Source organism: Serinus canaria, chromosome 18 (assembly GCF_022539315.1).
Source record: "Serinus canaria isolate serCan28SL12 chromosome 18, serCan2020, whole genome shotgun sequence".
NCBI lineage: Eukaryota > Metazoa > Chordata > Aves > Passeriformes > Fringillidae > Serinus > Serinus canaria.
The window spans coordinates 11005079-11019286 of NC_066331.1; the positions used below are offsets into that span (position 1 = coordinate 11005079).

The 14208-nt window shown below is 65.7% G+C and overlaps 2 protein-coding genes across 2 annotated transcripts in view; one reads left to right on the forward strand and one right to left on the reverse strand.

The window, feature by feature from the left end:
• USP43 (ubiquitin specific peptidase 43) lies at nucleotides 1–9710 on the forward strand. Its single transcript, XM_050981586.1, is given in 18 exon segments — nucleotides 1–41; nucleotides 472–865; nucleotides 1885–2025; nucleotides 3945–4045; nucleotides 5693–5785; nucleotides 5965–6100; nucleotides 6206–6329; nucleotides 6738–6900; nucleotides 6996–7107; nucleotides 7260–7363; nucleotides 7642–7719; nucleotides 7794–7923; nucleotides 8056–8078; nucleotides 8080–8121; nucleotides 8123–8169; nucleotides 8172–8414; nucleotides 8685–8825; nucleotides 9079–9710. Coding segments are annotated over 18 exon segments (2745 nt in total).
• The window catches only part of ARHGAP44 (Rho GTPase activating protein 44), a 20645-nt gene continuing 16053 nt past the window's right edge, over nucleotides 9617–14208 (reverse strand). Inside the window, exon 18 of the mRNA XM_050981587.1 lies at nucleotides 9617–11500. Coding sequence (XP_050837544.1) covers nucleotides 11485–11500 — 16 coding nt within the window. The 3' untranslated portion in view covers nucleotides 9617–11484. The remainder of the gene's footprint in view (nucleotides 11501–14208) is intronic.

Sequence of the window (14208 nt, forward strand, 5' to 3'; positions counted from 1 at the left end):
ATGCCGGCCGCGGAGGGCTGGCTCAGCCGGGCGGTGCCGCGGTACCGGGGTGACGCTGGAGACACCGGGGCAGGCGGGGCACGGCCTCCCGTGCCGCCAGCGGCACCTCCCCTCTCCCCCCCTCCTCCGCTCCGCTCCCTCTTCCTCCTCCTCCTCCCGTCTCCCTCTCCCGAGCCAGCCCGGCCGGGGGAGGAGCCGGCCGCGCACAAAACCTCCCGCCCGGCCCCTCTGGGCCCCGCAGCGGCACCGGCACCGGCGGCGCCCAGCGCCCGCCCGGGGCCATGCGCGCCGCGGCGGGGCTGGGGCCGGCGGGGCCGGGGCAGGGCGGCGGCCGCCCGCGACCATGAGCGCGGCGGGGACGGGCGGCGGCCCCGGGCGGCGGCGGCGGGCGGGGGGCAGCGGGGCGAGCCCGGCGGGGCGGCCGCGGGCGGGGGGCGGGCGGCGGCGGCGGGCGCTGCGCTCGCTGGGCAGCCTGGCCGGGCGGCTGCTCCGCACCTGGGCGCGCCTGGCCGGGGGGCGCGTGGGCCGCCGCGCCGCCCCCGAGGATGACGAGGGCGGGTTCCGGGGGGGGTCGAGGCGGCGGCTCGGCGGGGCGGCCCCGGCGGCGGCGGCGGGGGGCGATGCGGGGGGCGATGCGGGAGCGGGCGGCGGGGAGCGGCCGCCGGGCGCGCAGGGGCTGCGGAACCACGGCAACACCTGCTTCATGAACGCCGTGGTGCAGTGCCTGAGCAACACGGCGCCGCTGGCCGAGCGCCTGGCGCTGGGCCGGTACCGCGCCCGCGGCGAGGTCACGCACCGGCTGGCGGCCCTGGTCCGCGCGCTCTGGACCCGCGAGTACACCCCGCAGCTCTCCGCCGAGTTCAAGGTACCGAGCGGCCCCGCCCCGCGGCCCCGGCTCACCCCGGCCCCAGCGGCATCCCCAGCTGCACCTGCACACCCGCTTACAGAACCCGGTACACCCCGCTCACAGCACCCGGCACACCCCGCTCACAGCTCCCTCCAGCCCCCCAAACCCACGGACACCCTCCCGAACCCCCTAAGCCACTGACACCCTTCCCAACCCCCCGAACCACCTGACACCTTTCCCAGCCCCCCAAACCCACTGACACCCTTCTCAGCTCACATCACCTGCTCCCCTGCCTCATCCTCCCCGTGGACCCTGCCCTGCCGGCCCTACCCCCCCAGACCTGTTACTGTCACCTCCCTCTGGCCTGGCCCCTGTCCCTGGCGTACCCGCGGGTGGGTGAGCTGCCAGCCCAGGCCGTGCCCAGAGCCCTGAGGGTGTGCTGGAGGCGGCTGGGATCACGGGGAAGGCAGGATGTTGTCCCTGGAGCCAAATTCAGTGGCCTCAGGCTCTGTCCCTGAGTGTGTCACACCTCTGCCAGGCGCTAGTGTGCAGGGCAGGATGTCAGGGGCATCACAGCATGGCCAGCCTGGCATTGCAGCTCCCCACGCTCAGGGACACGTGTCCCCTGCCCGAGTGACATTTCCTCGGTGCTGCCAATAAACTGCTGCTGCCACTGAACTTCGCAAAGTGCCCGGGGGCGCTCCCGGGAAGCGAGCCCCGCCCTGGGATGGGCTACACGGAGTTGGTGCCATCGGAGTGCTCGGGGCAGGTGCGACCCGAGGATCCCCATGGCTGAACTTGCCCATCTGGACTTAATTTCGGTTTTCCCTGTGTCCCCTCCCGGCCGCTGGAAGCTGGGACACCACAGAGCCTCTGTCTGTGTCCCCACTGCTCTGCTGGTCCCGGGGTCGCGGTGATGTCCGTGCAGAGGAAGGACGAGGGCAGAGGCTGTTGCAGGGATGGAGCGGGGATGGTTTTTGGGGTGGGTGCTGAGCAAGAACCCGTTCATCAGCGCCTGCCCCGCCCGTGTCTTGCAGAACATCGTCTCCAAGCACAGCTCGCAGTTCCGGGGCAATGCTCAGCACGACGCGCTCGAGTTCCTGCTCTGGCTGCTGGACCGAATGCACGAGGACCTGGGCGCCGCCTCCCCCGCCCAACAGAGCCACGGCCCCACGCAGGTGGGTGCCCCCCAGCTCGGGGGAGGCGTTCGGGCCAGGTCTGGGACCAGGGACACCGGGATGCGGTGCCAGGCAGTGGGATGGAGCTGGGCCCGGCCCCGGAGGGGATGGGGATGCTGCCGTTCTGTCGGTGGGCGGCTGAGAGGACGGTGGGAGCCGAGCGCTGCGGGGCTGGCAGGGGTCGGAGTGCTGGGAGAGTGGGGGTGTCGGCAGGAGCCCATCCAGCTGAGCATCCCGGCTCTGGGGGCATCCTGGTCCTTGGTGAGGAGGAGATGCAGCCCCCCCCGTCTCTCCCTGCCTCCAGCTAAGCCCGCTGTAATTACAGCTCGGCGGCTTTGCTGCTGGCAAAATGAGTCATTAAGTCTTCCTCAATCCATCTGCGCTCGAGCATTGCCCTGGCCCTGGCCCTGGTCCTCCCTGCCTCCTCCTGCCTCTTCCTTCCCCCTCCTTCTCCTCCTGCTGCTGCCCATCGGGCGCTGCCTGTTGCAGGAGATGGATTTGAGCTGTTGCCGTTTGACCGTGAGTTCAGCCCAGCAGTGAGCTGTCCCTGCTTTGGTGTGTCACCTGGCCCAGCACTGAGCTGTCCCCGCTCTGGGGGTGACACCCAGCCCAGCACTGAGCTGTCCCTGCTCTGGGGGTGACACCCAGCCCAGCACTGAGCTGTCCCTGCTCTGGGGGTGACACCCAGCCCAGCACTGAGCTGTCCCTGCTCTGGGGGTGACACCCAGCCCAGCAGTGAGCTGTCCCTGCTTTGGGGTGACACCCAGCCCAGCACTGAGCTGTCCCTGCTCTGGGGGTGACACCCAGCCCAGCACTGAGCTGTCCCTGCTTTGGGGTGACACCCAGCCCAGCACTGAGTTGTCCCTGCTTTGGGGTGACACCCATCTTGGGCACAGGGAGCCTGGGAGCAGCTCCCCCTCCCTGTGCCCAGCTTGAGGTGCCGTGGCTGTGCCAAGGGTGTGGGTTGGGGTCCTGGGCAGACCCTGCCCAGCCTCCAGCACAGCTCTGTCCCACAGGGAGAGCTCAGCTGTGGTGCCCATCTCCAGCTCCTCTGGAGAGGCTGTGCTGCCTGGCCAGGGCCCTGCAGCCATCCCTGCCCTGTCCTGAGCTGTCCTGCAGCCATCCCTGCCCTGTCCTAAGCCCTGACACCTTTCCTGGGACGTTTGGATGCCTCAGGTTTTTGGGCAAGCCCGACAGCTCCCGTTAAATGTCAGGTGCCCACGTGTGCCATGAGCTGTGACGTGGGACCGGCTGTGCCACCTGGAGGCTGTGCCACCTGGCTCTGAACACACCTTTGTGTGTCCCTCAGCACCTGTGGTTTTGCCTGGCACCGTCCAGTTTTGGCTCCTTTTGGTGACGCCGCCTGAGTGGCACGTCCTTGGGGAGGGATGCCTGGCAGGGGTGTGACCCCCACTAAGTGTCTGGGGTGAGGGGGGACGAAAGTGGGCACCAAGGCTTGGCTGACAGGAGGGTGGGAGGATCCCTTGGATTTCTGGGGAATTCTGGGGGCCCTGTAGGGCACAGACACCATCCAGGTCCACTCTCAGCCATGCCAGATGGAGCCCAGTGCCAGGCAGACTGTCAGGACACGTCAGGCTCAGCAGGACCCGGTGCCAGCAGATGGCATTGAGGAAAATCCACCTCTTGGCCAAAATCCTCAGTGATTTTCAGTCTTACTCATCGAGACACCAGAAAGTCACTGTCTTACTCCAGAACAGCCCAGGTTTTTACTGATGCTGCCTGGAGGGCACAGCAGTGCCAGGCAGGTGCCAGAGTCTCTTTGGCATCACCTTCAGCCCATCCTCGTGCCACAGGGACACCAAAGCTGGGCTTGGTTCACCAGGACGTGTCCCTTATCCCCTGAAGGACGTGTCCCTCACCCTGTCACCTCACTCACCACTTGTCTCTTGCCCCTGCAGCCTGGCAAGGATGGAAGCAGCGGTGCCAGCAGGTCCTCCCCAGGCACCCAGCACGCCCGTGGGCAGAGCTTCGTGCAGAGCCACTTCCAGGCCCAGTACAGGTCAGTGGGGCACAGATCGTGCCACAGCGGGCTTTGCCCTTCTGTGAGACCTGGGTGGGCACTGTGAGCCCAGGGAAGGGATGAAACAGGGACGATCTCAATCCATCCATCCATCCATCCATCCATCCATCCATCCATCCATCCATCCATCCATCCATCCATCCATCCATCCATCCATCCATCCCTCCATACATCCCTCCATCCATCCATCCATCCATCCATCCATCCATCCATCCATCCATCCATCCAGCCATCCAGCCATCCATCCATCCATCCATCCATCATGTCCCGCGTCATCACCTCCATCCAGCCATGCCCTCCTACCCTCCATCCATCCATCCCTCCAGCCATCCATCCATCCATCCAGCCTCCATCCATCCTCCATCCCTCCCTCCGCCATCCAGCCATCCCATCCATCCAGCCATCCATCCATCCATCCAGCCATCCATCCATCCATCCATCCATCCAGCCAGCCATCAGCCCGGTCGGCTCCCTCCATCCAGCCATCCATTCCAGCCATCCATCCTCCAGCCATCCATCCATCCATCCATCCAGCCATCCATCCATCCCTCCATCCATCCATCCATCCATCCATCCATCCATCCATCCATCCATCCATCCATCCATCCATCCATCCATCCATCCATCCATCCATCCATCCATCCATCCATCCATCCATCCATCCATCCCTCCATCCATCCATCCATCCATCCAGCCATCCATCCATCCATCCATCCATCCATCCTCCATCCATCCATCCATCCCTCCATCCATCCATCCCATCCATCCATCCATCCATCCCTCCATCCATCCATCCATCCATCCGTCATCCATCCATCCATCCATCCATCCATCCATCCATCCATCCATCCATCCCTCCATCCATCCATCCATCCATCCATCCATCCATCCATCCATCCATCCATCCATCCATCCATCCATCCATCCATCCCACCCACCCATCCCACCCACCCATGCCATGGCAGCTCCTTCCCCTACAGCAGGTGGAAGTGTCCAAGGCCACGTTGGACAGGGTTTGAGTGACCTGCTCCAGTGGCAGTGTCCCCGCCCACGGCCGTGTCCCTCTCCACACCTCCACCTGTCTGGCACTTGTGGGATGCTCGGGCCACCCTGTCCCCAAGCCACGGCACTGCGGGCAGCAGGGGACACATCTGGCGTCACAAGCCCTGCCTCCTCTCTCAATTAATCCCTCGTCCTATATATGCAAAAGGCACTTTAATTATCCCTGTGTTCTGTGTGCCAGAGCCGTCTGTGCGCTAAAGGATTATTAATTCCTGTGCCTGTTTCCCAGGGAGCTCAGTGGCTCTTCAAGGTGACAAATAACGAGGACTTGGGATTTTGCTTTGGATTTTAATTCATTTTTTCCCCTCTTTGTTGAACAAAAAAGGCATGGGGAAAAAAATAATTAAACCCCACTCCCCAAAAAAACCACAAAAACAACCAACGCCCCCACAAAAAAACAGAATTAAGAAGAACCAGCAGTAGGTGGCTGTTGGTACCTGGGATGGTGGATTTGGGGTGTGGTACGTGATATGATGGATTTGGGGTGTGGTACCTGGGATCAGCCCCAGGGTGGGCTCTCGGGGGCCGTGCCCGCTGTGCTGACGCTGCCCATCCATCTGCCAGGTCCTCCCTGACGTGCCCTCACTGTCTGAAGCAGAGCAACACGTTCGACCCCTTCCTGTGCATCTCCCTGCCCATCCCGCTGCGCCAGACCAGGTGAGCCCGCGGGACGGCAGCTCCGAGCAAAGCAATTTGCATTTGTTGGGGTAAATAACGAACACGGAGGCGGCGGCAGCCCCGGGGACAGGTGGCAGCCATGCCCGGTGGGTGTGTGCCAAGCGTGGCTGCCCCGGCGGTGCCCGCCGAGCTGAGCTGTGTCCCCGCGGTGTCCCCAGGGCTCTGAACGTCACGCTGGTGCTGCAGTGCGAGCGCTGGCGCTTCGTGCGGGTGGGCCTGGCCGTGCCGCTGCTGGGCACCGTGGCCGACCTGCGGGAGATGGTGGCGCGGGAGGGCCGCGTCCCGGCGGAGCAGGTAACGGGGCGGGCAGGGAGGGGAGCGGAGCGGGGAGCGGAGAGTGGAGGAGGGAGCGGGGCGCGGGGCCGGTCCGCGCGGTGCTGATCAGCTCCCGTCCCGCAGGTGATCCTGGCCGAGGTGTCCCCGCGGGGCCTCCTGCGCTCGCTGTCCGACCCCGAGGCGCTGCGGGCGGCCGGCGAGGCCGCGCCCGTCTACGCCTTCCAACCGCCGCCCGCCCGCCGCGCAGGTACCGCCGCGCACTGCCATTGGCTGCGGCTGCCGGCCCGCCCCGCGCCGATTGGCTAAGAGCTACCGGGCTGTGCTGGGATTGGCGCTGGGCGGGAGGGCGAGAACGGCCCCGTTATTGGCAGGAGGCCGTGGATCCCTCACTGTGATTGGCTGGAGGTGGTGGATCCCCTCATTGTGATTGGTGGAGCAGTGGATCCTCCCTGCTGTGATTGGTCAGCGGCAGCTGCACCCCCACCAGGAATGGGGGGGAGTTACTGCTGGAATTGGTGGGAAATGGGTCTCTTTGGCTGGGATTGCTGGGAGCTGTGTCCTCTCTGCTGGGATTGGTGGGAACAGTGGTGCTGGGCAGGGCTGTGGCACTAATTAACCCAGCGCTAAGGAGAACCTCTCGTTTCCCGGCCCGCAGGGTGTCCCCGCAGCCTCCCCACATCCCCCGCGGTGCCGCGGCCGGAGGGGCCACGCCTGCTGCCCAGCGCCGCCCGCTCCTCCGACTGCCTGCACCGCGCGCCCGGCGGCCGCATCCTGCTGCTGCTCTGCAACACGGCGGGCACGGGGCCGCAGCTCGCCAGGTACCGTCACCTGCCTGCCACCTGCCGGCCACCCTGTCCTACCCACTCCCCGCCCATGTGACACCCAGCCCCATGTCTCTGCTGCCTGTGCCCAGGTTTGGACCGCCGCTGGTGCTACGGGAGGAGCGCGGCGTCTCCTGGGAGCAGCTGCAGCAGAACATCCTGGCCCAGCTGAGGGGGGTCCTGCGGGGGGAGGTCCGGCCACAGGTGAGCCCAGGGAACAACCTTGTCCCCTCAAAGCCATCTGAATTTGGGGGCTGCTTTTGCCCCACGTCCCAAAGCCTGGCTTGGCCAGATGCTGCTGCTGGGCAGGGGATCCCTGTCCCCTGGTGACCCCACAGCCCCCTCTCCCCTCACAGGGCACAGGAGCCCTTTTCCGGATCCGCCTGGCCGGGGGCTCTGCCCCCTGCACCTACCTGTCCCCTCAGGATCCCCGTCCTCTCTGCCATCCTGCCATCGACAGGTAAGGTGCTGCAGGGACAGGACTGTTCCCACGATGTCCCCTCAACCCCTAGGGGCGGCCAGTGGCATCACCATGAGTGGACACAGTGTCCCTGTGCATGGCTGTGTTGTCACCATGGGTGGCCAGTGGTGACACCTCAGGTGGCCACAGTGGTGGTCACTCCCCGGCCCAGCGTTCCCACTGTGGGGGGTTGTGGCTGTCCCTGCCTGCCACCATGGGAGGAGGCATTCCTATGGGGACAGGGGTTCTGGAGACATCTCACCCTGTCCTCCCCTCAGGGCCCTGCAGCTGTGCGGGGCTGGGGGCCCTCCCCACGTGAGGCTGACAGTGGAGTGGGACACAAGCACCAAAGAGCGGTGAGTCCCCTGTGCCCGGGCTGGGGGGTGCCCCAAGCAGTCGGGTGACCCTTGCTGGTGACACGTCCCCCCAGGCTGTTTGGGAGCATCCAGGAGGAGGTGGTGCAGGACGCGGAGAGTGTGCTGCGGCAGCAGCAGGCGCACGGGCAGCAGCACAGCTGCACCCTGGACGAGTGCTTTCAGCTCTACACCAAGGAGGAGCAGGTACAGGCACCCTGGGCAGGCCCACGCCCTGCCCACCCCTGGCACAGGGGCTGCTGGCTGCCATGCTGGGGGTGGCTGTGCAGGTGGCAGTAGGTGACAGGGAGGGAGGTGGCCATGACGTGGTGTCCCCAGCTGGCCCCGGACGATGCCTGGCGGCCCGCACTGCAAGGTGCCCCAGCAGGGCACGGTGAAGCCAGCCTTGGACGCTGCCCGACATCCTCATCATCCCCCTGAAGCGCTTCCGTCAGGTGGCCGGCAGCGGCACCAGCTCACCATCCTAGTGAGGGTTCCCGCTGGCGGGGGCTGGACAATGGCTTCACACGTGGCACACAGGTAGGAAATCGGGTGCAGCCCTTGGATTCAGCGTCTTTTGTCTCTGGCCCCCTGGCAGCCCCCCCTGCGCCTGCCCCCGGGCTGCCCCCGCGACCACCTGTACGATCTGTACGCGGTCTGCAACCACCACGGCAGCATGCAGGGCGGCCACTACACTGGTGAGCGGGGACGCTGGGGACAGGGGTGTGTAATGGGGGCGCCCTGGGTGTGCCGTGGGGCAGGGGGAGGCAGAGGGGAGCCGAGGGGCAGGGACATTCAGGAAGGCATTGCAGCCACCCCAGGGCAGGCAGGGCACTGGGATGTGTCCCCCAGCATCATCCCACTCCCCTGGTGTGTCCCTGCACCATGGGGCTCCTGGTCCCTCCTGCACCCCGAGGCTCGGGGCATGCCGGGATCATCTCGCTCACCCCGTGCCCCCTCGCCCCCAGCGTTCTGCTGCAACGCCCTGGACGGGCGCTGGTACAGCTACGACGACAGCCGGGTGGAGTGGGTGCGCGAGGCCGAGGTGAGCACCCGCAGCGCCTACATCCTGTTCTACCAGCGCCGCCGCGCCGCCGGCTCCGGCACGGGTGAGCCCCAAATCCCCGCCCCCGCACCCCGGCACTGCGGTGTGCTCACACACCGGCAGCCCCCCGTGTGACCCACACCTGTGTGCACACGCCTGCCTGTGACCCTGCACACGTGTGCGCACACACCTGCTGCGCCATCCCTCCGCGTGTGCGCAACCCCAGCCCACCCTGTCCCACCCCCGGCCCACGCCCCGCTTTCCCCGCTGGGTCCCCCCGGTCGGTGTCCCCGGCCCACGCCCGCCGCTCCCCGCAGGCTCCGCCGCCGCCGCGGGGCACTGGGTGTTCCGTCTGGCCGCCTCCGAGCCCCGCGCCGACCCCGGCACCGACCCCGACCCCTCGGGCTCCGTCGCCGCCCCGGAGAACGGTGAGGCTCAAGATGCTGGGGTCCCGGTCCCCGCCGCGGCCCCCGCCCGCCCTGACCGTGGTTTCCCCGCAGGCGGGTTCGAGGCGCGGCCGCCGGTGCGGGGTCTGCAGGGGCTGCACGGTCGCAGCCTCAGCGTCCGGACCGCCCCCACCGGACCCCCGGGACAGGGGGAGCCGGGCCCCCCCCGAGCCCCACGACGGCTCCGCCGGGCTGCCAGCGCCGAGGGGACCCCTCGCCGGCCGCCCCCGGGTCTCGGCAGCCCCGAGGCCTCGGGGCCGCAGGGGGACGCGGGTGTCCCCCCGGGCCGCTGCCCACCCGGCCCCTCGGCGCTGGGGCGGTCGCGGAGCTCGGCCAGCCTTCCCCCCCGGCCCGAGGCGGGGCTGCGCAGATCGGCCTCGCTGGGCAGGGCCGCGGCGGGGCCGCCCCTGGCCCCCCGGGGTCGTCCCGGGACCTCCCTGCAGCGGGGCCGGCAGCCCGCCGGGCCCCTGCGCCCCACGGCCGTGCCCGAGTCCAGCTTCTGAGCCACGGATGGGGGCACCACTCCCCAGCAGCTGTACAGCTAGTCCTGAACGGATCGGGGAGCTCCCCAACGGGGGGTGTCTCCCCACAAGGGTGCCTGAACCAGGGATCCCAAACCAGGAGCATCCTGGCTGGGAGTGTCCCGACCTGGGAGCTCCCACTCAGGGACTTCTGAGCCGCGGGAAAACCAAACCAGGCTATCCTGACCCAGAGGCTCCCAAATGGAATCCTGACATGGGGGCTCCTGCCTGACCCAGGGCACCCAAGATCCCGATCCAGAAGCATTCCAAACCAGGACCATCCCTGGCTGGGGGGTTCAGGCCTGGGCTCATCCCAAAGTGGCGGCTCTGAACCCCAGGGTCTCCCAGCGGGGCCATCCCAAACAGGGCAGGCGGGTGCATGGTCCCCAGCTCTGCAGCACCAGAGTATTTATTGTACCAGGAGAGTTTTATTCAGAGACGCTTTTTGTTTTCTAAAAGGCGACTATTTGAGGGTGGGGGGTCCCCCACACCTCGGTCTATGCAATCCCCGATTCCTGCAGCCAGCTTTTGTACGAGGCTCTGCCCCACCGCCGGCGGTTTCTATTAAAGACACGTGAAACAAACCCAGTGTCCTTCCCCGGGGAAAAGGGCTCCGAGTCCCTGGGGGTGGTCCTGGTCCTGCAGTGGGGATCAGCCTGGGATCAGGGGTCAGTCCTGGCTGGATCCTGCCATGTTTCTGGGGGAGGTGGACCCTGCCCCATCCCATGGCACCAGACCCATAACGTTCCCTATAAAACACCAAACCACCATTTTTTCACCCAAACGATCTCCACCTCCCAATCCTCCCCCCAAGACGGGGGCAGGAAGGAAAGGCCAGCGCCGCCAGGCAGTTCTCAGCGAGTGGCACATGGATTTATTTGATTTATTGATTGCTTTGGGGTGCTGGTGCCCCCGGTGCCCACCTGGGGCGGGGGGCACGGCGCGAGCGGGGCGGGGGCAAAGCGCTGCCGTTTCCATCCTCCCTCTCACCCGGCCGGGCGGGAATGGCTCCACATAAAACAAATCTCTCTATAGTTTCTCTCTCTCTATACAAATATAGAATATATATATATCTCTGCCGATATATATATATATATATATACACACACATCTTCTCTCTCTGGAAAGGATAAAGGGTAATTTGTCTGTGCATGCACGACCAAAGCCACCAACCCCCGGGGACAGCGGGTGCCGAGGGACCTGCGCCTCCCCCGCCAGCACCCAGAGAGCCGGGGGGGCACATCCTGCATCCCCAGGTTATTGCTGGTCAGGTCCCATCCTGCTCCCAAACAAGCGGAGGGGGAAGAAGCCAAAGAAAGGAAATGCCACTGCAAAGCGCAGGCGAGCTCCTTGTCACCTGGCCAGCACCTGGTGGCACCCGCCTCGGAGCACGGAGGACGTGGTGGCATCACTCCAGGGTCATGGGTGCTGCGGGGTGGGGGGGCAGGCACCCGGTTCCAAGGCAAAGTCTGGATAAGGCGAACAAAAATGAACTAAAGAACAGTGGCCGCCCCCAAACCGGGCGCTTCGCCGCCCAAAAGTGGCCCCGTGGCCCTTGGTGCCGGTGGCCGGTGCTGGTCCCTGGGTGCCGCACGGATGAGCTTGGGGACAGGGACACTGTCATAGGGCTGTGCTCTCCGATTCCTCCTCCTCCTCCTCCTGCCGCGGGGTCAGGCTCGGCCCCGAGAGTCTCTGAGCTGCCTCGGGCGGGTCCCGGCACAGGGCGGCATCTGGGGACACGTGGAGGGAGGGGACCTCAAAACGGAGCAGACCTGCGGGAGGGCACAGAGATGGGGACACCCACCGGGCTGGCATCGTGCTAGTGTCAGCACCAGGGGTGTCACTGCTGCCCTCTGCTCTGTGGACCCCACCCGAGCCAGAGCGGTGACACCAGCTGTCCCCACACACTGCCCGAGTCCCACCAAGGGCAGGTGACACGGCTGTCCCCTCTCCCAGGGGACCCAGGGTGAGGCTGCATGTGTGAAGTGACATGGTGACCACAGCCATAGGCGGGCGACGTCACCGTGTCCCTTGCTGAGAGCAGAGCAACCCCCTCAGACAGAAGAGGCACCCCTGCCCCTCCTGCCCAGCTCAAGGACATTGCCTAGGGACATTGCCCAGGGACATTTCTCAGGGACATTGCCCAGGGACACTGCCCAGGGACATTGACCAAGGAATATTTCTCAGGGATGTTGCCAGGGACATTTCTCAGGGACATTGCTCAGGGACATTACCCAGGGACATTGACCAAGGGACATTGCCCAGGGATATTTCTCAGGGATATTTCTCAGGGACATTGCCCAGGGACACTGACCAAGGGACATTGCCCAGGGATATTTCTCAGGGATGTTGACCAAGGGATATTTCTCAGGAATATTGACCAAGGGATATTTCTCAGGGACGTTGCTCTGGATGCAGCTGAGGGATCTTGTCCCACGGTGGCTCCAGGGAGCTGCACCTGAGCCAGGAGTGATGCCAGGTGTGATGTCAGGGCTGTGTCCGTGCCAGGGTGCCCTGCCAGGCCCACGGCAATGCATTGGCAGAGCCACACTGATGCCAGTGCCACCCAAAGGCAGGTGGCAGCCCCTGGGGACATGGTGACCAGTCCCTTGCTGCCACTCAGGCTGTCCATCCCTCACAGGCAGGACAGGCAGACAGGGACAGAGCCCTGAGTCCTGCCAGATCCCACGGAAGGGACACTGGGACACTCCCCCAGCCTCTGTGTCCTCCGTGGTCCCCAATGCCACCTGCACTTCCCAAGCATCCCCCTGGCTGTCCCCCTGCAGCAGCGCAGGGAGGTCCCCAATGCCACCTGCACTTCCCAAGCATCCCCCTGGCTGTCCCCCTGCAGCAGCGCAGGGACCTCGGGGGAACATGGCACCAACCGGGCCCAGGGCCAGGACAGGCAGAGCAGCAGGGACAGCCGCACAGCTCCGGGGGATGCCACATTCCTGGTGACACTGCCACCTCCCGGGGGACACAGCCAGCTTCCAGATGCCTTGTCACCTCCCTGGACTCATCACCACCTTCCTGAGTACATGGCTATTGTCACCTTCCTGGGGACATCACCAGCTTCCTGGGACAGCTCTGCCTTTCCAGGGACATTGTCACCTTCCTGGGGAACACCGCCACCTTCCCGGGCACAGTTTTGCCTTTCCAGGGACAGCTCCACCTCTTCGGGGAGGGTGCCACCTTCCCGGGGACATGCCCACCTTCCAGGGCACACCGCTGCCTTCTCAGGGCCATTGTCCCCGTCCCGGGGGCCTCTGTCCCCGCCCCGGGAGCCCGCCCCGCCGGGGTTACCTGTGAGCGCGCCGTCCCCGGGCCCCGCGGCGTCCAGGCGGGGCGGCTCCGGGGGCTGGGGGGACGCGGGGGCTGCCGGGGGCGGCTGCGGCGGGGGGGGCAGTGCGGGGCGCGGCCGCGCCTTGGGGGCGGCTCGGGCGCGGGGGGCGGCGGCGGCGGCGGCGGGGGACGGCAGCAGCGGGGGCGGCCCGGCGGCGGGGGAGGCGCCGGGGGGGGCTTTACCGGGGGGCCGTAGGGTACGGGGTGCTGGGGGGCGTCGGGGACAGGCTGGCCGGGGACGGCTGCCCCCCGGGCGCCTCCCGGGGCGCGATGGGCGCCAGCTTCTTGTCCTGCGGACGAGACAGCGCCGGGAGCTTCATTGCCGCGGCACCCCGCGGGACCCCGGCGGCCCCCCCGGGCCCCCGCCCTACCTTTGCGGCAGCGAGATGCGGGCTCTGCTCGGGGTGTTCGGCCGTGGACAGCTCCGGGGGGGCCTTAACTGCGGGGCGTCACGGGGCACGAACGTGCACGGGAGAGAGGACGAGGTCGGGGAAGAACAGGAGGAGAGATGACTGAAATGGGAAAAAAAAAAAAAAGAAAAAACCTCGCAAATGGGGGAAAAAGAAAAGAGGGAAAAGACATGAGAAAAAAGAAATGGAAGAAAGCGAAAGGGGAAGTAAAAATGGCCCACAATATGCAATGAAAGAAGTATATTCAGCGTGAGATGATCGTATATTATAGTAGAGGATCATTCTAGTAGCGGAACTGTAATCTTTCGCGGGGGGTCGCTTACGCTTCGCTTCTCTGCTAGTACCTCTCTTTCTCCTTCTCTTCTATTATCTTCTCTTCTCTTCCTACTTCTCTCTCTTCTCTTCTCTTCTCTTCTCTTCGTACTTGCTCTTCTCTTCCTTCTTTTTCTTCTTCTCCTTCTCTTCTCTCCCCTTCCCCTTCCCTTCCCTTCCACTTTACCCCCCTTCCGCCTTCCCCTTCCCCTTCCCCTTCCCCCGTCGCCCTTCCCCTTCCTTCCCATTCCCGTCCCCTTCCCCTTCCCCTTCCCTTCCCCCTTCCCCGTCCCGGTTTTCCGCCTCCCTTCCCCTCCCCCACCCCTTCCCCTTTGCCCTTCCTTCCCTTCCCCTCTCCTGCCCCACTGCCCCCCCCCGCTTACCCCTTCCAAATTGGAATAAATTAAAACCGACAC